Source organism: Aquarana catesbeiana, linkage group LG05, assembly GCF_042186555.1.
Source record: "Aquarana catesbeiana isolate 2022-GZ linkage group LG05, ASM4218655v1, whole genome shotgun sequence".
Classification (NCBI taxonomy): domain Eukaryota; kingdom Metazoa; phylum Chordata; class Amphibia; order Anura; family Ranidae; genus Aquarana; species Aquarana catesbeiana.
The window spans coordinates 152,258,332-152,285,724 of NC_133328.1; the positions used below are offsets into that span (position 1 = coordinate 152,258,332).

The window sequence follows — 27,393 nt, forward strand, 5'->3', positions numbered from 1 at the left end:
CAGAGCTGCATTTTCTTGATCGAAGAGCGGGCCACGGTTGGGGGGGCCTTGAGCTCCACTGACGCTCTGGCCCCGCCCCTTGCTATGCGTGCACAGTGTACCTGATAGGAGGAGCGAAGGCCTTGGTAGGAGGAGTCAGACCACAGTGGAATGCTGCTTGGTGCCTGGTCAAGTGAAACTAGCAGTGTTTGTGGAGAATTGATCGGAGCTGAGCTTGCCAGGAGGACAAGGTAGGTCTTCTTTCTCCTCCCCTGGCTCCCGCTCCCTATCCCCATGACATGTGTAAAATAGTAGAAAGTTTAAAAATGCTGACCATACCTGCAGTCCAGGCTGAGTGAGACTGTGGCTATATTTTTTTTTTTTTACAGAGCACACAGCATTATTTACAGCACGTCATTACTGTCTGTATTTAACTGCTTGATGGGCTTATTTTGGGCCTGGCTGGTTCACATGTATGTGTTTTGGTGGCCCACATTTGCGCAGGCACAGCAGCCCAATCAAAAAAGGTACATGCATCATGTAATAGCCGTGCCCAGTGCCCATCAAGCAATGAAATACAGCACTGTCTGTCCATTCTGCTTTTGCAACCATGTGACTTACCTGCAGTTCCTGCAAACGCAGGCATGGCAGCTCATTCAAATGAATGGGCTGCCAAAACACATACAGTGCCTTGCAAAAGTATTCACCCCCTTGGCGTTTTACCAATTTTGTTAAATTACAGCCTTTAAGTCAATGTTTTTTTAATCTGAATTATATGTGATGGATCAGAACACAATAGTCTAAGTTGGTTAAGTAAAATTAGAGAACTATATACATAAAACTATTTTTCAGAAATAAAAACCTGATAATTGGCATGTGCGTATGTATTCCCCCCTTTGTTATGAAGCCCATAAAAAGTTCTGGTGCAACCAATTACCTTCCGAAGTCACATAATTAGTGAAATGATGTTCACCTGTGTGCAGTCTGTCATTACATATACACACCTTTTTGAAAGGCCCCAGAGGCTGCAACACCTAAGCAAGAGGCACCACTAACCAAACACTGCCATGACAACCAAGGAATTCTCCAAACAAGTAAGGGACAATGTTGTTGAGAAGTACAAGTCAGGGTTAGGTTATAAAAATATGTCCAAATCTTTGATGATCCCTAGGAGCACCATCAAATCTATCATAACCAAATGGAAAGAACATGGCACAACAGCAAACCTGCCAGGAGTAGGGATGAGCCGAACACCCCCCCAGTTCGGTTCGCACCAGAACCTGCGAACGGACCGAAAGTTCGCACGAACGTTAGAACCCCATTGACGTCTATGGAACTCGAACGTTCGAAATCAAAAGTGCTCATTTTAAAGGCTAATTTGCATGGTATTGTCCTAAAAAGGGTTTGGGGACCCGGGTCCTACCCCAGGGGACATGTATCAATGCAAAAAAAACTTTTAAAAACGGCCGTTTTTTCGGGAGCACTAATTTTAATGATGCTTAAAGTAAAAAAAAAAAAAGTGAAATATTCCTTTAAATATCGTACCTGAGGGGTGTCTATAGTATGCCTGTAAAGTGACGCGTGTTTCCCGTGTTTAGAACAGTCCCTGCACCAAATGTCATTTTTAAAGGAAAAAATCTCATTTAAAACTGCTTGCGGGTTTAATGTAATGTCGGGTCCTGGCAATATGGATGAAAATCAGTGAGACAAACGGCATGGGTACCCCCCAGTCCATTACCAGGCCCTTTGGGTCTTGTATGGATATTAAGGGGAACCCCGCACCCAAATTAAAATAAGGAAAGGTGTGGGGCCACCAGGCCCTATATACTCTGAACAGCAGTATACAGGCTGTAGGTTTGTTGTTAAGTAGAATCTCTTTGTAATTTTGAACGGGTACATTTTTAACGTGTTTAGCTCAAGCCAAAAAATCTTTTTTAAGCTTTTTGGAAAACATAGGGAAGGGTTATCACCCCTGTGACATTTGTTTTGCTGTCTTTCCTCCTCTTCAGAAGATTTCACCTCACTTTTTGTCCCAATGGATTGGAAAGCATCAGTGGAAAGGAGAAATGTTTTTCCCATATTAACTCTTACAGGAGAGAATTTCCCTTCCTAGGGGTAGATTTATTCTCACTTCCTGTTGTCTCCTTCCGTTTGCAAGTAGGAGTTGTTTGTAAGTTAGTTGTTTGAAAGTAGGGTCCTGCCCTATATACTCAGCAGAAATTTGGGCCTTAGGTGTTGCTGTGGCCACAACACTGTAAGCCCTCACAGGGCTCTGCTGTGAAATATTAGATCAAGAATTGTAATTACATGCCCCTGTTGAACAGGAGCTGAAAAATTAGGCCTTAGGCACTGGTGCTGGTGCCACAACAATGCAACTCCTCACAGACACTCTAGTTGGAATGCAGGAACGAGCCCTGCTGCAAAGTATTGCATCAAAAATTGTAATTACACGCCCCTGTTAAACAAGGGCTGAAAAATTGGGCCTTAGGCACTGGTGCTGGTGCCACAACACTGCAACCCCTCACAGACACTCTAGTTGGAATGCAGGAACGAGCCCTGCTGCAAAGTATTACATCAAAAATCGTAATTACACGCCCCTGTTAAACAGGGGCTGAAAAATTGTGCCTTAGGCACTGGTGGTGGCACCCAGAACCAAAAATGTTCTTACAAGCTATCAGCGTGATGATTGAGGAGGAAGAGGATAATTACTCAGGGATAGTCACTCAGCATCAGCATAGGCAGTCTTTGAAGGGATCTGAGATTTCAAAAAAAATTATTCGGTTACATCAGCATCAGGTGCTTGGTAGCTGGTGGTGATCCAAGACTCATTCATTTTTATGAAGGTCAGTCGATCGACCGAGTCAGTGGACAGATGCACCCTGTGATCGGTTACCACGCCTCCAGCAGCACTGAATGTGCGTTCCGAAAGAACGCTGGATGCAGGACAGGCCAGTAGCTCAATTGCATACTGTGCAAGCTCTGGCCAGTGATCCATCCTCAAGACCCAGTAACCCAGAAGATTTTCGGTGGGAAAGGTGTCCAAGTCTGATCTTGCCCCTAGGTATTCCTGCACCATGTAAAACAGACGCTGGCGATGGTTGCTGGAACCGATCATACCTTGGGGCTGCGGACCAAAAAATTGTCTGAACGCATCGGTCAGACGGCCACCTTCTCCACCGCTCCTTCTTTGACTGACCGAAGCCTCAGCAACACGTTGTCCAGAAACAGGAGTTTGTAACCTCCCAGCCTCTGGGAACGCGTTGCACAGACCTTTCTGCAAGGCCTCCCGAAGATGTTTCATCCTCTGCTCCCTCTGCGATGGCAAGATAAGGTCCGCAACCTTACCCTTGTAACGTGGATCAAGGAGGGTTGCCAGCCAGTATTGGTCCTTCTCCTTGATACCACGAATACGAGGATCCTTACGCAGGCTTTGCAGGATCAGGGAGGCCATGCAGCGTAGGTTTGCTGAGGCATTCGGTCCGGAGTCCTCTGGGTCACTAAGGACGACATGGTCCGCAGCCACCTCCTCCCAGCCACGTACAAGTCCATGTGTTTCTTGGGACTGATCCCTTAAAGACTGCTGCTGATGCTGAGTGCCAGGCTCCACCTCCATACTGACACAATCTTCCTCCTCCTCCTCCTCCTCTTCCTCCTCCTCCTCTTCCTGTGTGATCGGCGGGCACGCAGGAACACTGTCTGGATAAAGGGGGCCTTGAGAGCTAAGGAAGTCCTCCTCTTCCTGCCTCTGTTCTGCCTCAAGTGCCCTGTCCATTATTCCACGCAGCGTGTGCTCCAACAGGTGGACAAGGGGGACAGTGTCACTGATGCATGCACTGTCACTGCTCACCATCCTCATGGCCTCCTCAAATGGTGACAGGACAGTGCATGCATCCCTGATCATGGCCCACTGGCGTGGGGAAAAAAAACCAAGCTCCCCTGACCCTGTCCTGGTGCCATAGTCGCACAGGTACTCATTGATGGCCCTCTGCTGCGTGTGCAGCCGCTGCAGCATGGCCAACGTTGAGTTCCACCTGGTGGGCATGTCACAGATTAGGCGGTTCTTGGGCAGGTTAAACTCCTTTTGGAGGTCCGTCAGCCGAGCACTGGCATTATATGACCGGCGGAAATGCACACAGACTTTCCTGGCCTGCCTCAGGACATCCTGTAAGCCCGGGTACCTGCCCAAGAACCGCTGCACCACCAAGTTAAGGACGTGAGCCAAACAGGGCACATGGGTCATTTGTCCCTGTCGGAGGGCAGAGAGGAGGTTGGTGCCATTGTCGCAAACCACCATTCCTGCCTTAAGTTGGCGTGGCTTCAACCACCTCTGAACCTGCCCCTGCAGAGCTGACAAAACCTCTGCCCCAGTGTGGCTCCTGTCCCCCAAGCACACCAGCTCAAGCACCGCATGGCATCTTTTGGCCTGCGTACTTGCGTAGCCCCTTGAACGACTACGGAGCACCGCTGGTTCCGAGGAAGAGGCCATGGAGGAAGAAGAAGAGGAGGGGGTGGAGGAGAGAGGTGTGTCACAATCATTAGCATTTTGGAGGCGTGGTGGCGGAACAACCTCCAACACTACTGCACCTTGTCCTGCATCCTTCCCAGCTGCCAGCAGAGTCACCCAATGCGCCGTGAAACTTAGGTAACGTCCCTGTCCATGCCTGCTGGACCATGAGTCAGCGGTAATATGCACCTTACCGCTGACCGCCCTGTCCAGCGAGGCATGGACATTGCCTTCCACATGCTGGTAGAGAGCCGGAATTGCCTTCCGTGAGAAAAAGTGGTGTTTGGGTACCTGCCACTGAGGAACCGCACATTCCACAAACTCACGGAAGGGGGCAGAGTCTACCAACTGAAAAGGCAGCAGTTGAAGTGCTAGCAATTTTGCCAAGCTAGCATTCAACCGTTGGGCATGTGGATGGCTGGGAGCAAACTTCTTTCGGCGGTGCAGCAGCTGGGGCAGGGAAATTTGCCTGGTACAATCTGACGTCGGTGTACCAAAATCAGATTGCCCACAAGTACGTGGCTGTGACACACCTAATTCTACACCTTCATTCCTCTCAGTGCAGGTCTCAGAGAGGACTGAAGGTCTAGTGGGGTTGGAAATCTCAGCTGATGAGGAGCAAGCAGAGGTCCTCTTTGTTCTTTGGTGTGGGTCTTTTAGATACGCTTGCCAACGAACTGCATGGCAGGTCAACATATGTCTGGTCAAGCATGTGGTACCCAAGCGGGAGATGTTTTGGCCACGCGAGATACGCTTGAGACATATGTTGCAAATAGCAGCGGTGCGATCTGATGCACTCGTCTCAAAAAAGGCCCACACCAAAGAACTTTTTGAATAACGCGCAGAGACTGCAGCGCCCTGCACATGTGGAGCTTTGGGGTGTGATGCAGTCAATGTGCTGCCCTTAGGCTGGCCCCTGGAGGGCATCCTGCCTCGTTGGTGATGTGCCGCCTCCTCCTCCTCCTCTCTCCTATCAGGCACCCACGTTGAGTCAGTGACCTCATCATCCCCTCCCTCCTCATCACTGGAGCAAACCTGGCAGTATGCTGCAGCAGGGGGAGCATGACTGCCAGATTGCTGTCCTTCTTGGGCACCCCCTCTGTCCGTGCTCGTGTTACTGCCTTCATCGAGCTCAGTATCATCATCAGAGCCTTCCAAACGCTGGGCATCCTCCTGGAGCATGTACCCAACACTGTGGTCAAACAGTTCGAGGGACTCCTCAGGAGGACATGGTGGGGCTAGGGAAGGAGTCACTGATGACATTGAGCCGAGGGAAGAGGCCGCTGCTTTGCCAGACAAAGTACCCTGGGCATGGGTGAGAGAGGATGAGGAGGATGAGGACGGCTTGGTCATCCACTCGACCAAGTCTTCCGCATGTTGCGGCTCAACATGGCCAGCTGCCGAAAAAAAGGCCAAGCGTGTCCCATGGGCACGTGCTGATGAGGATGCACCGTCTCCACGACCAGCACTAGACACAGAGCCTGCTTGCCCTCTCTTATTGGCTTGTGACTGTCTGCCTCTCCTTCTTGGCCTTCCAGACATACTAATGGCCTGTAGCTGCACTAAGCTGGGATATATATATATATATATATATATATATATATATATATATATATCTGTACTGATACTGCAGCTAGCAAAATCAACTGCCTGCCTGTAGTATGAGAACACCACCAACCTTCTACAGGTAGCTTTAGCTGAACACTGTGAGGTGGACGCACCCCACTAACTTGTAGGTTTAGCAGAACACTGTGAGCAGGACGCACTGCACTAACTGTAAATAGTCTAGCTGCCTGACTGTGGTACTAATAGGATCAAAAGAACACCAGCAATTTTCTTCAGGTAGCTGTATTTACTGTAACAAGACAAGCCTGCCTGTCAGTAAGAAGATAACAGAAACGGATCTAGCTGAACACTGTGAGCAGGACGCACCCCACTAGCTTGAAGGGTTAGCTGAACACTGTGAGGTGGACGCACCCCACTAACTTGTAGGTTTAGCTGAACACTGTGAGGTGGACGCACCCCACTAACTTGTAGGTTTAGCAGAACACTGTGAGCAGGATGCACTGCACTAACTGTAAATAGTCTAGCTGCCTGACTGTGGTACTAATAGGATCAAAAGAACACCAGCAATTTTCTTCAGGTAGCTGTATTTACTGTAACAAGACAAGCCTGCCTGTCAGTAAGAAGATAACAGAAACGGATCTAGCTGAACACTGTGAGCAGGACGCACCCCACTAGCTTGTAGGTTTAGCTGAACACTGTGAGGTGGACGCACCCCACTAACTTGTAGGTTTAGCTGAACACTGTGAGCAGGACACACCCCACTAACTTGTAGGTTTAGCAGAACACTGTGAGCAGGACGCACTGCACTAACTGTAAATAGTCTAGCTGCCTGACTGTGGTACTAATAGGATCAAAAGAACACCAGCAATTTTCTTCAGGTAGCTGTATTTACTGTAACAAGACAAGCCTGCCTGTCAGTAAGAAGATAACAGAAACGGATCTAGCTGAACACTGTGAGCAGGACGCACCCCACTAGCTTGTAGGTTTAGCTGAACACTGTGAGGTGGACGCACCCCACTAACTTGTAGGTTTAGCTGAACACTGTGAGCAGGACGCACCCCACTAACTTGTAGGTTTAGCAAAACACTGTGAGCAGGACGCACTGCACTAACTGTAAATAGTCTAGCTGCCTGACTGTGGTACTAATAGGATCAAAAGAACACCAGCAATTTTCTTCAGGTAGCTGTATTTACTGTAACAAGACAAGCCTGCCTGTCAGTAAGAAGATAATAGAAACGGATCTAGCTGAACACTGTGAGCAGGACGCACCCCACTAGCTTGTAGGTTTAGCTGAACACTGTGAGGTGGACGCACCCCACTAACTTGTAGGTTTAGCTGAACACTGTGAGCAGGACGCACCCCACTTACTTGTAGGTTTAGCAGAACACTGTGGGCAGGACGCACTGCACTAACTGTAAATAGTCTAGCTGCCTGACTGTGGTACTAATAGGATCAAAAGAACACCAGTAATTTTCTTTAAAATACTGTAACAAGACAAGCCTGCCTGTCAGTAAGAAGATAACAGATAGCTGAACACTGTGAGCAGGACGCACTGCACTAAATGTAAATAGTCTAGCTGCCTGACTGTGGTACTAATAGGATCAAAAGAACACCAGTAATTTTCTTCAAAATGCTGTAACAAGACAAGCCTGCCTGTCAGTAGGAATATAACAGGAACGGATCTAGCTGAACACTGTGAGCAGGACGCACTGCACTAAATGTAAATAGTCTAGAAGATAACAGGAATGGATCTAGCTAAACTGAATACAGTGTATATATATATATATATATGCAACACCTGGGATGCATATATATACACAATACACTTTAAGTGCAGCTAACTGACTGACTGTCCTGCCTAAGCTAGCTAACTCAAATGAAATGACACTGTCTCTCTCTCTCTCTAAGCACACCGGAACACACTGCACAGGGCCGGCCTTATATAGTGTGGGGCGTGTACTAAATCCCCTGAGCCATAATTGGCCAAAGCCTCCTTGGCTTTGGCCAATTATGGCTCTCTGTTAAGGCGGCGCTGTGATTGGCCAAGCATGCGGGTCATAGTGCATGCTTGGCCAATCATCAGCAAGCAATGCACTGCAATGCCGCAGTGAATTATGGGCCGTGACGCGCCACACGAATTTGGCGGGAACGGCCCATATCGTTCGCAATTCGACGAACGATCGAACAGCCGATGTTCGAGTCGAACATGGGTTCGACTCGAACACGAAGCTCATCCCTAGCCAGGAGACGGCCGCACACTAAAACTCACAGACCGGGCAAGGAGGGTATTAATCAGAGAGGCAGCACAGAGACCTAAGATAACCCTGGAGGAGCTGCAGAGTTCCACAGCAGAGACTGGAGTATCTGTACATAGGACGACAATAAGCCGTACGCTCCATAGAGTTGGGCTTTATGGCAGAGTGGCGAGAAGTAATAAGGCCATTACTTTCAGCAAAAAACAAAATGGCATGTTTTGAGTTTGCGAAAAGGCATGTGGGAGACTCCCAAAATGTATGGAGGAAGGTGCTCTTGGTCAGATGAGACTAAAATTTAACTTTTTGGCCATCAAAACAAACACTATGTCTGGTGCAAACCCAACACATCACATCACCCAAAGAACACCATCCCCACAGTGAAACATGGTGGTGTCAGCATCATGCTGCTGGGGTGATTTTCAGCAGTCGGGACTGGGAAACTGGTCAGAGTTGAGGGAAAGATGGTACTAAATACAGGGATATTCTTGAGTAAAACCTGTACCACTCTGTGTGTGATTTGGGGCTAGGATGGAGGTTCACCTTTCAGCAGGACAATGACCCCAAACACACTGCTAAAGCAACACTTGAGTGGTTTAAGGGGAAACATGTAAATGTGTTGGATTGGCCTAGTCAAAGCCCAGACCTCAATCCAATAGAAAATCTGTGGTCAGACTTAAAGATTACTGTTCACAAGCGCAAACCATCCAACTTGAAGGAGCTGGAGCAGTTTTGCAAGGAGGAATGGGCAAAAATCCCAGTGGTAAGATGTGGCAAGCTCATAGAGGCTTATACAAAGCGACTTGGAGCTGTGATAGCCGCAAAAGGTGGCTCTACAAAATATTGACTTTAGGGTGGTGAATAGTTATGCACATTGAGTTTTCTTGTTATTTTGTCCTATTTGTTGTTTTCTTCACAATGAAAAAAATAAAAGTTGTGGGCATGTTCTGTAAATTAAATGATGTAAATCCTCAAACAATCCATGTTAATTCCAGGTTGTGAGGTAACAAAACACGAAAAATGCCAAGGGGGTGAATACTTTTTCAAGGCACTGTACATGTGAATGTGTGATGTGACAATGAGTGCAATGTAATTGGGGTGCTGTGATGTGTAAAGGGGCACTATGACATAAGGGGCACTCTAATGTAATGGGGGCGCTGTGATGTGTAAAGGGGCACTATAAAGTGAAAATGTCTGCAATGTAATGGGGCACTGTTATGTGAAGAGGCTGCAATGTAATGCAGTGCTGTGACATGAAAGGGAACTGAGGACACCATGGGACTGCTGTGAAGGGGGTCTGCAAAGTTTTTTTTTTTAGATAATTCTATGTGTGTGTCTGTTTTTTGAGATGTTGGGGTGAAGAGCAAAATTGCATTTGGAGGGGGCCCAAAAAAAAAGTTTGCCCAGGGCCAAAACCATATTAAAGACGGCCCTGTCCGTTGGGAATATTTTTCTTCCAGGTTGGGTGGTGGCAGATTTCAAAATGAAGATAGGAGTTGCCACGTGTGGGTTTTGTATGATTGCTAGTAATATTATTCTGTTGATCATGAGATAAAACCAGGTCTAGAATAATTAACTCTGTAGGGTCCCCCACTGCAAATGAGCAGGACATCATCGATGTAGCGTACATAAAAGACAATGTGCTCAGAGAAGGGTATATATATATATATATATATATATATATATATATATATATATATATATATATATACAGTATATATCAGTAAGACCAATCAAAAGCAATATTCAGAAACATTTTAAAGCTGATTAAGTTTAGGCTCCCACAAGAGTTCATCAAGAGTTCATCAAACTTGCAGTTTCTTCTCCCAAAAATGCTGCATACAGTCTGCGTATGAGAGAGACAGATTAAATCACATGACAAGTCACAGCCTGTTTCCGGCAATGGCAGCATTCTAATCGACTTTGTGGCCCCGCGCCGATTTGCAAAAGTAGTTTTTGCACTACTTTTGGTGATTTAGGTTCGACTTCAATAGACATCTATGCATGAAGCCACACAGATGTCTTTCAAGTCGCATCCGAAGTCACACTTAAATGCGGCTTGAAAATTGTGCAATTTAAGATGAGGTCGGACGATTTCAAGGCACGTTAATGTAAAGAAAGGCTAAGGGAGGTTGTTTCCTGCAAGCATGTGCAAACCTCGTACTCTGTGTGTATAAGCAGTGGTCTCATTCTGCAGTGGAAGCAGTGAATCACTCAATGCAATGGAATATATTTAGCTGATTTAAAAAGTTTAATTGGGTTTTAAGGTTTGTTTTCCTCTGTGTTAGATAATCTACCAGAAAAAAAGCACTATATTCTTCATCAGCTGGGTGAAATATTTAATATTATTTTTTTATTTGTGGCTAGAGTTAGCCTTTAGGGCCAATTCACACCAGAAAGTGGTGCGTGAAATGGTGCGTTCTGTGTGCGTTTCCCACATCGTGTTCAAATCATGCTGTTATTTGCGATCTGCTGTGGGTGCAAATACATTGTTAACAGCATCCCAAACACAGATTGCAAATGCACTGCATTTGCGGGGACCAGGGTGCATGGTGGCGCAGTACCACGTCATTTGGTAGTAGTGCATGCGTTACTTTTTATGCGATCCAGTGCAATTTCAGCCCATTCAAATTAATAGATTGAAAATCTTACTGCAGGGGTATTCACAGGGACGTGCACTGCATTCATGTGTGTTTCTGGTGTGAACTGGCTCTTAAAGCTGAACATTAAGCATATAATTGACACAAAATACTACAAATCCATAGACTGAAGGAGTAAGAAGCAACACGAGGAGCAAATTAGTTGCACTTCAGAGATCATGCTGATAGGAGGAGAGAGCAAGTAGAAAAGCTCATCAGTCTTCTGCTTTTAATTTCAATGTCCTATCACAGGGTGGGGGTGATGAGGAGTTACTGAACTGCGCAGAATAAAATCAGTTCTCCTCCTGCCAGGCAGGGCTATATGGTGTGGCAGAGCATCTCAGATCTAAATGGACAGAAAAAAAAATTCTTTAGCAGGTAAAACAGCAGACTAGGCCTCCAGTAGTGCATTCTAGTGTTAATCTTTTAATGAAATTATCACATGACACGAGGGGCAGAAATGCACCTGGGAAACCATTATCTGTAATTATAGACCTGCCTACAGCATCATTTGAGGCATTGTACACATTGTAGGATAATATACAAGGAAATACATAGAAAGTTTTACCTGTCAAAGGATCTTTGTCTCTATCCTGCAAGACTTACCTCCTTTCCGATGCAGCAGAGGATTTTCTCCATAGAACGTGCCCTTAGGCACTTTCAGATTTCACCTGCAGCGCCAGCTCAGTTGCCAATGATTAGCAAAGCTTTACATTGTGGTTGTAAAGCGTAAACATTTTTTTACCTTAATGCATTCCTTGCAATAAGGTAAAAAATAGGTGTCAGCTTCCCCCCCCCACCCCCCCTTTTACTTACCTGATCCCTCATTCGATCCAGCACCATGCACATCTGCAGATCTTTTCTCTGCTCGCTTCCAGGTCTCTCTGGCTTTGCTGGGGCACCGGGAGCCATTGGCTCACAGTGGTGTCACTCAAAGCCAGTGACGAGGGAGTGAGGGGCTGGGGCTGAGTCCCACTGTCTGTGTCAATAGACGCAGCAGTGGGGCTTGGGTTTGACCACATAAAAGGCTGCCAACAGGGGGGTACAGCTGTGAAGGGCCCGCCCAGGCCAGAAGAAGGCAGGACAGGTGAAGGGGAGCCGTGCCATGCATTAAATAATCGATCTCGGCTCATTCTGCATTCTGTGGCATTGAGCTCAGACATCGAGCTCTTTACTGCCATCTCTGGCTACTATGCACATGTGCACCCCTCGTGTACTGTGCTTCTCGGTGCCAGCAACATGTCAGCTTTGTGAAACGAACTTGGACCAGGTAGGAAGATCTTCTTTACAAGTAGGGGCTGTGAAGGAAATGGAGGGGGGCGTTTTGTGTACAGAGAGGGGCCAGAACCTTGTGTGTTTACAGGTTTGTGTATATGTGGGACTGCAATATATACAGGCGTGTGGCTGGGGGACTTTCATATATATAGGTGTGTGTGTGGGGGGCTGACATATATACAGGTGTGTGTGGGGGATGACATATATACAGGTGTGTTTGTGGGGGGGGACTGACATATATACAGGTGTGAGGAAGGCTGACATATATACAGGACTGAGTGCGTACAGGTGAGGTGACCGGTGTGTGGATTTGGTAAGATGGCCCGTGGGCAAGCCCTAGGCAGTGTTGGTGATCATGCTTGGGGGGGAGGGGGGCAGGAATAAAGCTGTGTAAGGGGCCCAGAAATTTCTGATGGCTGCCCTGAGCATGCACGAGTGCCCCAATGGGAAGTGGCTTCCCATGGGGGCACTGGACAGAGAGGATGGGCCAGGCGTGGCAGCAGGAGATCCGAAAAGAGGAGGTTCGTTGCCAATCTGTGCAAATCTATTGTACAGAGCAGATAAGTATAGACATGTTTGTTATTTTTTTTTTTTTAATTACCTTTAGGCCCCTTTCAAACGTACGGATTGAATGTCCGTATTTCATCCATCCATTTTCGGATGAAATACGGACATACATGCATCCCTATAGGATAGCGGGTGTCAGCGGATGAACATCCGCTAACACCCAATATCATCTGGCCCCACTATTGTCCGATTCTGCAGACGGAAGAAAATCCTATTTTTCTATCCATCTGCAGAGTGGATCGGATGAACACGGACAGACGGTCCGTGTTCATCCGATCCCCCATAGGGGAGAGTGGAGATCTGACAGGGCGGTCATTCGCCAGCTCAGCGGGGATCAACGGAGCGATCCCCGCTTAGCAAGCCGATGTTCACGGGTCAGATCAACACGGATCCACACGTGTGAAAGGGGCCTTACAATCACTTTAAATTGATGTGTTCGAGTAACACATCAATATAATTTTGCTAAGCCCCCTCCTGCTATAATACCTTATTTGCCTCCTCTATCATTAGTGCCAACCTTCGAGCAACCTGTGTCATCCAGGGACCACTGAGCATCCTGTGTCATCCATTAACCTCTGAACATCCCAAGTAATCTAGTTGCCCATTAGCATTCCATGCAGGTCCAGGACTAGGTGGGGGGGCAGAAGGGGAATGTGCTCTGGACGCAGCAGCTGTATGTAGAGAAGGGGGCATTGCTCTCTTCTCCCTACCTCCCACTGACAGGAGTAACTACCTGTGCCAGCTTCTGTTTATGAGTGACAGTGCCTCCTCAGTGCAGTAGGAGTAGCTGCCTGGAGGCTGGGCTCTCATACTGCAGAGCAGGAAGCGCTCACACAGAGCATGACAGCCCAGTCTCCAGGCAGATACTCCTACTGCACTGAGGACTGGGTAAGCAGCTTGGGGTGGGCGAATGAGCTCTATAATGGAATGCAGAGAAAACTTTGTAGTTAGGAGAGGGGGAATGGGATAAGAGCTCTGCATTGAGGGGAGTGGGGTGGGGGATGAGTTGCGATGAGCTCAGATTTATTCGGACATATGTCCTAACCTGCCTGAGCTATCCTGCTGGGTGGCTGTCAAAGGCGGCAACGCTATTTCTCACCTGTAGCCACATGTAAGCATGGGGCATATATACATGTAGCTGCAGGACAAAGAATGCCTCCACTGCCTTTGATTGTTGTCTTTGACAGCCTCCTGCCAGGATAGCTCAGGATAGACTTGTGCCCAAACACACCTGAGCTTATCCCTAGTGATGAGTTTTGTATTGGAGAGGGGCTAGAATTGTGAAAAACCTTTGTACTAGGGAGGTGTTGTGTGGAAGGAGCTTTGTAGATTCTTCAAGTGACATTACAGATGCAAGGACATTTTTTTTCTCAGTGACACCACCAATTCAGGGACATTTTTTTTTCTCAGTGACACCACCAATGCAGGGAAATTTTTTCTCCTCAGTTACACCACCAACTCAGGGACATTTTTTCCTTTTAGTGACAACACACGCAGGGGAATTTTCCTTTCAGTAACATCAGCAATTCATTGACATTTCTTTCATTTCAATGACACCAATGACTCAGGGACATATTTTCTGTTCAGTGACACCACTGACTCGGGGGACCTGTTTTCCTACCAGTTACACCACAAACTCATTGACATTTCTTTCCTTTCAGCGATGCCACTGACTGCCCGCTACCTTTTGTTATTCTGAAGAAAAAGTGGTTTGTTTGTCTGTGTCAGTGTGCAAAGTGAACCTGTATGGGAGTGATTTTATAATGATCAATTAGCTGCTGCACCTGCAGTGTTCCAATGAGGAAAGTGGCAAGGTCTGCATGCCTTTAGATGTGATTTCCCTTTGGGAGTATCTCACTAAAAAGTACATTTTTGTTGCAGGAGATACTCAAAATCAGATTTGCATCTTAGTGTAGACTTCTAGGAGAATCAGTAAGACAATCACTCAAAGTGAAAATGACATTTCTGGGGGCGTTCTAAACACCATCTGTATACAGAGTGCCTCCAGGTAGCCATCTTGCATTGCATTTTACAAAAAATTCAAGCGCTGCAGATTGAAAAGGAAAGGTAATTTTTCATAACATTGAATTACAATATGACTTGTGTTATAATTGTATAAGCTATATTATTTTTTATTTGCTATTTTTGCCAAGAAAGTGGTTGCCCTTTAACCCTTTCACTGCCAGTGCCGTTTTTGCACTTTTTTGCACACATGCTTAAAAAATAATTTTAGCCCTGAAGATTACCTAAAGCTCCCAAAATATTTTATATTTTTCCAAAACAGACACCCTAGAGAATAAAATAGTGGTATTTCCAATTTTTTATATCATACAACATTACCATAAAGGTCTAATAAACTCAAAATTTCAATAAAAAATACAATTAAGTACATTTTAGGGCACACAAATGCAATAAATTACTAAATTCTTTGCTAAAATATAAAAGATGAGGTTGCACTGAGTAAATAAATACCCAACATGTCAAACCTTAAATTTGCGCGCGCCTGTGAAATAACGACAAACTTCGGTACCCTATATTTTCCTTAGATGACACTTTAAAAGCCCCCTATAGGTCATCAGTTTAACGTTACGGAGGAGGTCTTGTGCTAGAAATATTGCTCTCACTCCAGTGTGCGTGGCGATATGTAACATGTTTGACCCAATCAACATTTTCATGAGTATGCGTGCTGACGCATTCGTTTATGTTTATACGTGTGTGTATACATGGGGGGCTCAAGGATTTTTGGGGGAATTTTATGTGATTGGGTGTAACTTTATTTTTTTACAGTTCCTTTTTTTTTTTTTTTTACTTAACTTTTATTTCATCACATAACGGACAAAAAGTCTTGGTGACAGGTTCTACAAGACCCTGGATGTCTCCCCTGTGCTCCACTGAATGTAATACAGTGCAGATCGCTCTGCATTACATTCTTTCTTGGCCATTCTAGCTTGGGAAACTGACCGGGGGACACGGAAATGACTAAAACGGACGTGTGTCTGCTCAGCTCCCTACCCCCCTACTCGGCAGCGAGGTGCTATCCGGTCACGGGCTTGCAGTTGGGTAAGCGGAGCCCGAGGTACATACTGTAGCAGGGGCGCACGGGGGGGAGGCGCACATTACCAGGGGTATGTGGAAGCAATCGGGCAGCAACACAGTCACCCAAATACTTCCAAAATATTTGTGCATATATAGCTGCGCTAACTCATATACAAAATAATAAAGTGCTCAGCTCAACATGTTATGCCGCGTACACACGACCGGACTTTCCATCAGAATAGACTCTGATGGTCTTTCCGACGGAGTTCCGACGGAGTTCCGCTGAAACGGACTTGCCTACACACGATCACACGAAAGTCAGATTGTTTAGAACGCGATGACGTATGACGGGACTAGAAAAAGGAAGTTCAATAGCCAGTAGCCAATAGCTGCCCTTGCATCGTTTTTGGTCCATCGGAATAGCATACAGACGAGTGGTTTTCCCGATAGGAACTGATTCCGTCGGAAAGATTTGAAACATGTTCTATTTCTAGGTCCGTCAGAATTTTAGAAAGAAAAAATCCGATGAAGCCCACACACGATCGGAATGTCAGACGGAATGATTCCGTCAGACCTTTTCTGCCAGAAAGTCCGGTCGTGTGTATGCGGCATATCACAAATAAAATTGAATAAATAATTTGGTTGGAAAAAATCCAAACATCTGACCATCCAACACCACTGTGATATGTGTCAGAAATAAGAACTTATAAAATCATAATGTAAAGTCCATTCAAAGAAGTCCCTCTGTGCCAATAGTTATTTCCTGCAAATGATTATGCTGTATTGTGATTCACCCAGATCAAATGTGATTTTAACACCACCTTCCAAAATTCACATTCATCAATATAAACCTGATCAATACATGGGTCTTTTAGGTTACTCCTGTGGCACCCGACTGATGCAATAATGTTCCTCCGTGTTCTCTGTTGGTCTCACCAAATTCTCCTCTCATGTACTCATATAATCAAATAGTCATCATTGCACAACATCCCAAAAATGTATTGAATTAAAAAACCAAAATAAGTTACACTCACATTTAAAAGTGCCATTATGGCACTATGTCTATGCAGCAAACGATCAGCCTATGTGTTCCGCCACTCCATTCTATGAAGCCGATATGCAGTCCAAGCCTCGATTTCGGTGTGGGTCAGGGGCCAGATGTGGCGTCAGCATCGCTCCACTAGCCTCAACGCATTTTGCATTAATTATGCATCATCAGAAAGCCACCCAAATACTTCCACCTGACAGGCAGGAGTCTGCTTGTCAGATTTACACACAATCCCAGTAGCTGAAGCATGTAATGTGTGTAAACTCCCCCTGCTGTTTGTATGACACACAGACCTGGCAGCGAAAGGGTTAAATTAAAGAGATAAGTCCATGAAGTAGCATGTTATACTTGACTGCTCTGTGCAGTAGTTTTGCACAGAGCAGCGCCGATCCTCTTTTTTTTTCGGGTTCCCTGTTGGCGCTCCTGGCCCCCCCCTCGAGCAGTGCCCCCAGAGAAAGTCATTTGCCCTAGGGGTACCGCTGCATGCTCAGTCCTGAGCTGCTACTCTATGTGTCCATAGAAAAAAGGAGGTTTGGGACTTTAAATGAGTCAAGTATCAACAAAAGATAAAGTAGAAAAGGTATAAATACATTTATTTCATGGACAAAAAGGTCATAACATTGAGTATATATCCACACAACACATCATGTTAAAATGGCTCCCTTGTAGACAAAAAAGCACATATCATGAGCAAATGACAGAAAACAGGTTGCATCATATCATATAGTAAGTAAGTAAAACCTTATAAAAATGGAAAACATTACCATATAGTGAGATGGAACTTGTAGTATGTTGTAGTTGAGGCCGTATGAAAAGTGGATTCTACATCCTAAGAAGCTCGACACGTTTTATGAAATTGTATCAAACTCATCAGGAGCGGATGCTGGACTGATCCAAAAAAAGTAAAAACAACATGATAGTCTAGATCGGGGATATGCAATTAGCGGACCTCCAGCTGTTGCAGAACTACAAGTCCCAAGAAGCATAACAAGACTCTGACAGCCACAACAAGCATGACACCCAGAGGCAGAGGCATGATGGGACTTTGCAACAGCTGGAGGTCCGCTAACTGCATATCCCCTGTCTAGATAGTAAAACCCCATGGTGGGAGAGAAAAAACAACGTGGGAGGGCCAATGGGCTCCCGCTGCTGTCTCGGCCAATGAGGAGGGAGAGTTTTGGGACAGCAGAGGCTATCGTGAACATCACTGGATCGGAGGAAGCTCAGGTAAGGATTGTGGGGCTGGGGGGGTGCTGCACACAGAGGGTTTTTTACCTTCATGCGTAGAATGCATGGTTCCTTTAGAACCACTTTAACTTGGTGACACTATAAAAAAATATGTAATTATGATGATTTGGGATGTGGTGTATTGATTCACTGATCCTGGTTTTGAGACACTAAAAAAACTAGTTACTGTAATTTTTTTTATTCATTGTTGCCAGCATCGTGCAAGCACATTCATTTCTGTAAGACTATGTATTAATGAAAGCAATCCTGAACCTAAAAGTTCCTTTTATAAGCTTTTTATTCCACAAAAAAAAAAAATAGGATGACTTGAGCAGATGAATGGTTTTATTATGTCTTCCTCGCTCTCTTGAAAACACGCTGCTAGCATCAGGCTTGCTTTGACATGGTGTAACAGTAACACAGCACAACACAAGACATGTGAAAGCTGCTTTTGGCTGCTCTCAGCTAGCCAGTAGAGGCTCTTTGCTTGCAGCATAGCTGAGGCAGGCTATTTCTTCTTAGAGGAAACACTGCAGCCTTCTGGACTGCGTCTGCCTCTCGAGGGAGAGGCAGGCTGTTGTTCCACCCACAGGCTGGAAGGAGGGGGTTTGAATGAAAGACAAGACAAGCCCTAAACACCATGTCACTCCGTGAGGGAGACAGCAACAACTAGGCTGGAAGGTTTTTTTTTCTTTCTTTCTTTCTTCCTTTCTTTTTCTTTCCTTTTTTTTTTTTTTTTTTTTGAAACCTAGTAAGAGGGGGGAGGAGAGAGAAATTTGTGAGAGACACTAAGAAAGGAATAAGGCAAGCCGGTCTGCAGGAATTCAGCTTTCCTGGCTCCTATCGTAGGACTTTATGTTCTCCACAGGCTGGATTGTACTACCAAGAAGCTGCTTCACACATAAGCTGGAATAATAAAAAAGAGGGATATAGAAATATATATATTGACAGATATATATCTATATATATATATATATATATATATAGATATATATATATATATATCTATATATATAATTTTTTTTTCTTTTTCTTTTTTTATATATCTATATATATATATATATATATATATATATATGTATATATATATATATATATAAACTGGCAGAATAAAAGAAGAAATATTTCTTTGTGGGATTTTTTATATATTTTTTTTTTATCTATTTTTTTACGTGCCAATGTTTTCCCGGTCGTTTTGGATTTAAGGCTTGGTAAAACTAAGGAAAAAGGGCAAGGAACTCCTGAAACATCCTAGTCACTATCAGGAATAGTGGAATCTGAGAAGGAAGAAGGGCCTGGGGCATTACACCCTGTCAACGAGTTTTCTGCATCAGATAAAAAGATTCCAGCTACATGGGCAAACGCTTGGAACAGCAGCCAATGTACCCCCAGTACACGTACTACTACCCTCATTATCTCCAGACCAAGGTATGAGCAGCAGCGCACTCTCACCTCTCTGCCGGTGCTCATAGTATGTGATGATGGATAGGTGACTGCTTTGACTGACAGTTTGCCTTTTTTTTTGTGAGTTCAGTATCACACAGAGCACAGCTTATACAGTCAAAGCAGGGGCACGAGAAAAGCAGGAAGGTCAAGCAATGTGGGTTTGCGTTCCATCCCCTCAATCCTTACTCTTCTTCTTTTTTTTTTTTTCCCTTTCTCCAGTCTAACTATGTTTTATTCTCTATTTAATCCTTTGTTGTCTGTCTTGAGGATTATATTTGCCTTCTATATTAGACTAGAGCTTGTTTTTTTTTTTGTCAGTAGCATGTAATTGTGTTGACACAAGATGCAGATTGGCTTGGACAATAAAATGTATACACACTTGGATGGGAATCCATTCTCAGTGGCACTTTAGTGAGATCTGTACAATCTGGGTAGCTGAAAGCATTATCCAGCTGCAAGGGGATTCTGTGCTGATCAACTTTGAGTGGGAAAAGCACACAGCTACGACAGCCAAAAGCAGGCAGATAGGTCGCCTTTGTAAGTTTTTAGGTTTTTCCGGTGCTAATAGAAGCTAAGGACAACCGACATTCTGTTAGGTGAAAGCAACCATATTTATATATATTTACAGTAAATATGTATACTGTATGTTTGTGTGTGTGTGTGTTTTTATATAGCAGAAACATATTATGCTGCACATGTACAAAGTAGCTTTTATTTAAATGTTTCCAAAAACTTAGTTACTTATCATTTTTTTTTTATAGCCATTTTAACACACACATAAATATACAATATGTATATACAGTATGTATATATATATATATATATATATATATATATATATATTTATTTATTTATTTATTTATTTATATACCAGATAGTGCCATATAACACAGTTATTTTCATATACAGTATACACCTACAAATTTTGTTAGTTATATGTCTATATATCAATTTTTTATCTATCTATCTATCTATCTATCTATCTATCTATCTATCTATCTATCTATCTATCTATCTATCTATCTATCTATCTACTATCTATCTATCTATCTATCTATCTATCTATCTATCTATCTATCTATCTATCTATCTATCTATCTATCTATCTATCATATCTTATGCATCCTTAAATGTCACAGGTTATTCCAAATCTAAGTAGCAGCAGTCTATATACATTTGCCTCCAGTTTTCTGTTAAAATTCATAGATTGTCAGATATGTTGCCAATTTTCCTTAAAACTGCTTAGTCAGACATTCTGGAAGAGCATACTAATTTAGCCTAAATATTTCACATTGTAAAATGAACTTAACTGATTAGAACACTATTGCAGTGGTCCCTTCTCTTCCATTGTTGGCAATGTCAAGGTCAATTTCAGATGCATTTGTAGATTTTAGGATTTCTTTTTTCAAGGGGCAGAATCATCTCTTTGTCTTCCTGATAGAAATGGTATTCATTGTCACTTGTAGCAAAGGAATGATAGGGTTGGTAATATAGAAATAGCACATTTCTTGAGAAGCATGCTTTCTATTTTAGAAGCGAACCAAAGCCAGGTGATACGGTATGCAGTGAATCATCATACAGTTGCAAATCTGGTCTAGATTGTATCTTTTTATTTCAATCCATAGAAGTCTAAAGCATGATCAGAACCATAAAGAAAGTGTGATTGCTATTAAAGAAAAATGTAAAAGACGTTTTGTTAAAGTGTCTGAAGAATACCATAAGCCATCACAGACAAGCCACATCTGGATCTTGTTACTTTAACATGCTCTAAGTTTGGAGGGCATTTGGTTTCAGTCATCACTATGCTATGGGGATAAGCTTAAAATTGATATGGGAAACCCCTAAGGTGGAAGCTCTGACCACCGTTGGATACATTGCTAACACACATAAGCTGCCATGGTCTGATGAGCAATAATTGCTCAGCAATGTTCTCCCAGACACAATACTCATTATTTAATTATTGCCACCTTCCTCCAAGTTGGATCTCCACATGGCTTGTGTGCCACCCACATCACAGTTTTTGGTGTAACAGTGTTAGGCTGACTGTGAAAGCAAGGGAATGAAACACAAATGGGGTAATACTACTTTCCTTTAGCATTCAGAGGAGGCATCTATGTTTTGCAACCTGAACCTATATTCACGTTGTCAAATTAGTGTTTCTTAGTTAATAGGTACAATACATGAATGTGATCTTTATGCACTAAAATTTTGGAAGGAAGAATTGCATTTTCCATAGTAAACAAAAACAGCTTCTTTTCTTTATTTTCTACTGTCGTCCAGCAACAAAAGCGAACCTAGTTTCTGTGGGCAACGTAGTTCTTTTTTCAATCACTTTCACACATGACATCCATTGGGTCAACTGAGAAAAATAGGCAATACATAAATACAATATGCAATAGCATAAATACAAATGATTACTAATCCATTTAATTCTATTTTTTTTTTTCTGCTATTAGCCTGAATATTCAGCATGTGCCCCAACTGTTCACTGAATGGGGTAAAGTGGCAGCTTATCTTTCCAAAGCTTATTTTTTTTAAAAAGTTGTGACGTACTTTACCAATGTAAATTATTAATTATAGCCGTTAAGAGCTGTGTAGCATCATATTCCAACCCTGTTTCCATGGTGAGCTTAAAATGTTCATAACTTAAAGTAAAAGTACTCATGTAAAGGGAATATCTGATATCTATAATGCCAACACTCAATCAAAGATAATGAAGGGGTGGCAGAGGGGGCAGGGCTTAATGGCGTGACCAGCTACATGATAAAATGCACCCTGGTTATGATGTTCTCCTTGTCTACAATGAGCCAGAGGAAGGAACTCATTATGATATAACAGATACTGTTCACAACCGGAGCTGAATGAATGAAATAATTGTTGCTGTAGGAATGAGATTTGCATGTTTTAAAAATTCATTTGGAAATAGTTCAGCAGTGCTTCAATAATAGCTGCGTTGTGTTATACTCCATAAGTGACTCCTCTTCTATAGCAAGGTCTTTTCATTAACATATTACTAGTTTAAGGCAGTTGTTATGTATCTATATAGTAATTCACCTGCAGCTAATGTATTATCAGGGACAACTGTTATTATACAAAAATAATAGTCAACAATCATAATAAGTACTGCTACATTTATCACTTCTTCTACTGTAACTTATACCACGACCATTATTACTGCAACTTCCAAGAATAAAAATAACACCAATAGGGCTTAATTCACAAAGCTAACACATTAGGATCTGTCCTAGTGTGTCCAATATAATTTTGAAAATTACAGTCACATGGCTGTGAAGATATTTATTCCTTATTTTAAAGCTTTGTGTTTTGTGCCTGTTGATAGTTTTTAGTCTTTTTAAATACATTTATGCATGTACTACTGGCCTTATGTATCAGTACAGTGGGAAAATGAATGTAATTTATTTCCATTGAAGGAAAGATAAATTAATATTTGCTATCATTTTCTAGCAAGCGTTACAAAAATGAGAACTGAAGTCTGTTTGGTTGTCTTCCATGGCATCTCCCACATTCTTCACCCAAGCCTTTGTCGATTGGTCTCATTTTGTGTTGCGTACATTATATATTAACGATAGCCTACCATTTTATAGCAGTAATAACAAACAAAACAAAACAAAACAAAAAAAAAAACAAAATAGCTAGTCTCCTTCCTCTGTCGATATTTCCATCTGGATTCTAGAAATGTGTAAATTATTCTCTTCTGCTAATGAAGGTAGATAGCAACCCCAGAGAATCATGAGCAAGATAATCATGAGGAAAGAAATTAGGTTCAGTAATTGTCAATGACCTGAATGAAGCAGTCTCACTAGGAAACTGCATTAACTTTAAAGGCTTTTTATAGATAATAGTGATTCTTATCTGTCTTTCTTTTCCCTTATGGCTTCCACAGATATTCTTTATATCAGAAGAAGCTGTATTGCTAATAAAATATATGTGAGAAAGTGCAGTTTTAATTAACAATGGGGATAAGTAACCTGTTTGAAATAGTGTCTGTGTGGAACAATGTTACAGAGGGGTCTAAACTTATGCAAATATCTGATTAGGAGAAAAAAAAAAGAAGCTGTAACATAATGTGTCATTTTTCCCTCCCTTTTGTCCTCTGTAAGTCTGCACCAATTTGTAATCCCAGCTCCCTCCGTGCCTTCCTACTCACGCTGACCGAGTACAGATTTTCCAGACCTGTCCCTGTTTAGTAGGTTTACTGCATTTTCCACATTTGGCCATCTGGTCATACAGAAGGCCTTGTCAAAAGAGCTCCAATGTGCAGAGGAGGCTGACATAGCTTCTTTGGCTGCTGGTGTTCAGGCTGTGTTTGGTGTCTGGTGTGAGGTAATAGTCAGGTGTAAGAAGTCATTCATCAACCACACACTGGTTTCAGGCCACATTTCCAACCATCTGCAGCTTGGGTATGTGCCAAAGGCATGATAATCTAATTCTGATAATATTCAGTGTCAACAGAGCAACGTCAAGACCGCTTATAATATTTTCCTGTGCTTGCTGATTTTTTTTATCATCAGCTGTTTATAATGAACACCCTAAAAATATCTATCTATCTATCTATCTATCTATCTATCTATCTATCTATCTATCTATCTATCTATCTATCTATCTATCTATCTATCTATCTATCTATCTATCTTTCTATCTATCTATATATCCCGATGGTAGAAAAAGTCCAAGTGGTCCATTGAGTTTGCCCTTTTTCATATTCTTGTATGAGGATTGACATATGTTTATCCCAAGCATGTTCAAATGTACTTCTATTGATTGACTCACTATCTCAGCTGGAAGTTAGTTACAAGCATCCACTTCTCTTGGGGTACAGTGATGCTTTATAATATGACTCTTGAACTCCTGCTAGTTTGAGTTTTATGTCCTGCGTTTTTGACCTCTGCCTCATATAGAAAATACTGCTCTCCTGAACTTTATTCACACCAGTAATGTAATTAAAGGTTTCAATCATGTTCCCCCTTTCCTTTCTTTCTTTGAAGCTGTACATATTATTTTATCAACCTATTTATCTTCATAGATATCTGCTTATCTATATGTGTAGTGGAGAAGTTTGTTAGAGTACTTGCTGTAGATTAGGCAGAAGAGAACTAGACATGTATAAATATAATTTTGCTTCCACAGTTGTTTTGTTTTTACTATGTTTAGAAAACTGTGTCACTGAATAAAAAATAAAAAAAAGGATGCTGCAAATAAAGACTTACCTGCCCCGCTATCTGTTGTTCAGCCTTTGCTCTCTTGCAAAGCAAAGCCACTGGCAGAAACTTTAGCATTCAACACTTCCAAGGGCTAGTTTACATTAGCGTTGCTCTCTGAAGAGTGGTCTACTCTTCGGAGAGCATTTGACAGGCAGTGAGGAGGCATTGTATATCCTTCTACTCACCTGTTCTAACCCCTTAAACACCACACTAGTAGGGTTCCAACATTCTAGTTAAATGGGTTGAGTTCAGCGGGCGGTACTGCCTGTTGAACACAACAGTGACTCATCATGGCCACGGCATATGTACCCCACCTGCCTTTGCAGCTTAAGGGGAGAGGTTGGGGGCAGTAAAACTACATGTAAATAAGACTTAAGTGTAAATTAGGTCTAAATGTGGCTAATGCCTGCATCCCCATACTGTGCACTGTGATTCCACTCATTGGTCTCTGCCCCACTGCTGTGTCCTTGCAACATAATAGTACATGCAGTGGTTCCATTCCCTGACTCCTAATTAGAGTTGTCAGTGGGTGGAATCATAACACCGCAGCAAAGGATAAGCCATTCAACACAACAAGAAGTGTACTGGATGCTTGAGATTTTGGTGGTGGCCTTGCTCTGCAAAAATGGAGTGAAGATCTGAGGAATGGGCAGCAGCATAGGTTAATATAATCTTCTTTTGAAAAAAAAATTTTTCAGGGACCAAATCACTTTATTATTAGTGCCTGTTGAAAATTGGATTGCAAACTAATGCCTCTGAACCATAGATATTCAGTTGAGCTATATATATTAAATAAAAACACTATAATAATTCAGGAAGCATTTAACCTACCAATATACAGTATATAAATTGTGGTTGGAAACCAGTAAAAACACAGGTAAAAGGTGCATATAGAAGGACCGATGTACTAAGCTTTGAAGTGAGGTAAAATAAGGTTAACTGAAGTGATCCTGGGCCAGATTTGCTGAAGTTTAAAGTTAGGTGAAGCGAGCCTGTGTTTTACTATAGTCATTTAGTTGTATGGGGGAATCAGGAAATTCTTTATGTGACTGGATATTTGCTGTAAGCACAGGTGCTTGTCAGTTCACTTTACACTAGCCCAGGTTCACTTCAGTTCACCCCACGTCACGCTTTAGTAAATAAGGCATATACACCAAAACTCCAACTGAATTTTAATACATATCTGCAAAGTTGGCAAACCTGACCAATATTTAAAGATGATAAAAACAGCGACTGTAAGTTCCCTTCACCAAAAGAGGTAGTATACTCCCCTCTCCAACAGTTTGTGTCTCCAGTCTCCCTTTCTTTTCAGCACTGCATCCTCTACCAGTCTCTTCAGTATTCAACACTTCTGGGAGGGTTGAATACTTGAATCTCCCACCAGGCACTGTAGTTCCTTTCTCTACAGCACTTCAGGACTCAATTGGGGGGTCAGAAGATGGAACATAAGCATTCAGAATGTAGGCACCCACCACTCCCTGAAGCACTGAATGCTGAAGAGAGTAGGGAAGGCTGCAAAAATGGATCAGGGAGGAGGCAGGAGACACAGACTACCAGACAGGTGAATACACTACCTTTTTTTCTTCCTCAAAACCTGACAGGTCACCATAATGTTAAGTCTATGGATGTATGAGTACTTCCAAGTACTGTACTGTAAAAACAAAGGAGACAATTCAACAAAGCACTTGCAACACTATTCTGCCATAATATAAAGTCCTGCACCAAATTCATACTAAAGACCTTCTCCTTGTGGGAGTAAATTGTGTCACACATGTAGGTATTGTGTCACAGACAAAATTCCATCTGAGGCAATATTCAGAAACAACCTTGCAGCAGATTCATATGCACATTTCCAACAGTTACATGAATATGTCACAAGTTGCACCATTTGTTGTATAGTACAAACAGGAGACATATTTCTAATAAATATATATGGCATTCTTTTTAAATTCCAAGAACAATATTTTATGTGGTATGGTACTGAAGCTTTATATTGTCTGTCCTTCAAGTCCCCTGGTGTCCAACCTGCCGCCCGAGGGTCACATGTGGCCTTTCGGTGTTTAAAGTGAGGCCCTTGGGCCCCAGCAGTCAGTAGAAGGAGCATTGATTTGTAAAGGGTCCTTTAATTGTTATAAAGTCCAGTGGTTTCATGCAACATGTCCCTAGTCTCTGAATGTCTCCCATAGCATGACTTCAGTCTCCACCCACTCCAGTAGAACAAGCTCTGACCATTTCCTCTAGTAAGTATTCATTCTGTAACAGTTTTCTGTAGAATTATATGTAACAAATATTATATGAGGCCCTTTTAGAAATATTAGGGGCCACATTTGAGACCCTCTTTACCTGGCAAGTTGACAACCACTTTTCTAGACCAACTGCATTGTGCCATCCTACTTCTACCCTAGATACCTGTCTAGCCTTGGTAATAAATTATGACTATAAAAGTAGGTAAGCTGTCACTTTACTCTACTAAAAGTTCAGTTTTTGGTGCACTAATCCAAAGTGGGTAAAATGTGAGCATACAGTATGCTATTCTACCAACAAAAGTACCGGGACAGAAGCAATGAGGACCATGTTGGATGACACTTGTAGGCAGGGGGAGTCTTAACCTTTATTTATACTGGCGATGCTC

The 27,393-nt window shown here is 43.0% G+C and overlaps 1 protein-coding gene across 1 annotated transcript in view; it reads left to right on the forward strand.

The window, feature by feature from the left end:
- The first annotated feature begins 18,708 nt into the window (after window positions 1–18,708).
- Window positions 18,709–27,393, forward strand: part of RBMS3 (RNA binding motif single stranded interacting protein 3) — a 1,276,696-nt gene continuing 1,268,011 nt past the window's right edge. The window contains exon 1 of the mRNA XM_073630281.1: window positions 18,709–19,521. Coding sequence (XP_073486382.1) covers window positions 19,447–19,521 — 75 coding nt within the window. The 5' untranslated portion in view covers window positions 18,709–19,446. The remainder of the gene's footprint in view (window positions 19,522–27,393) is intronic.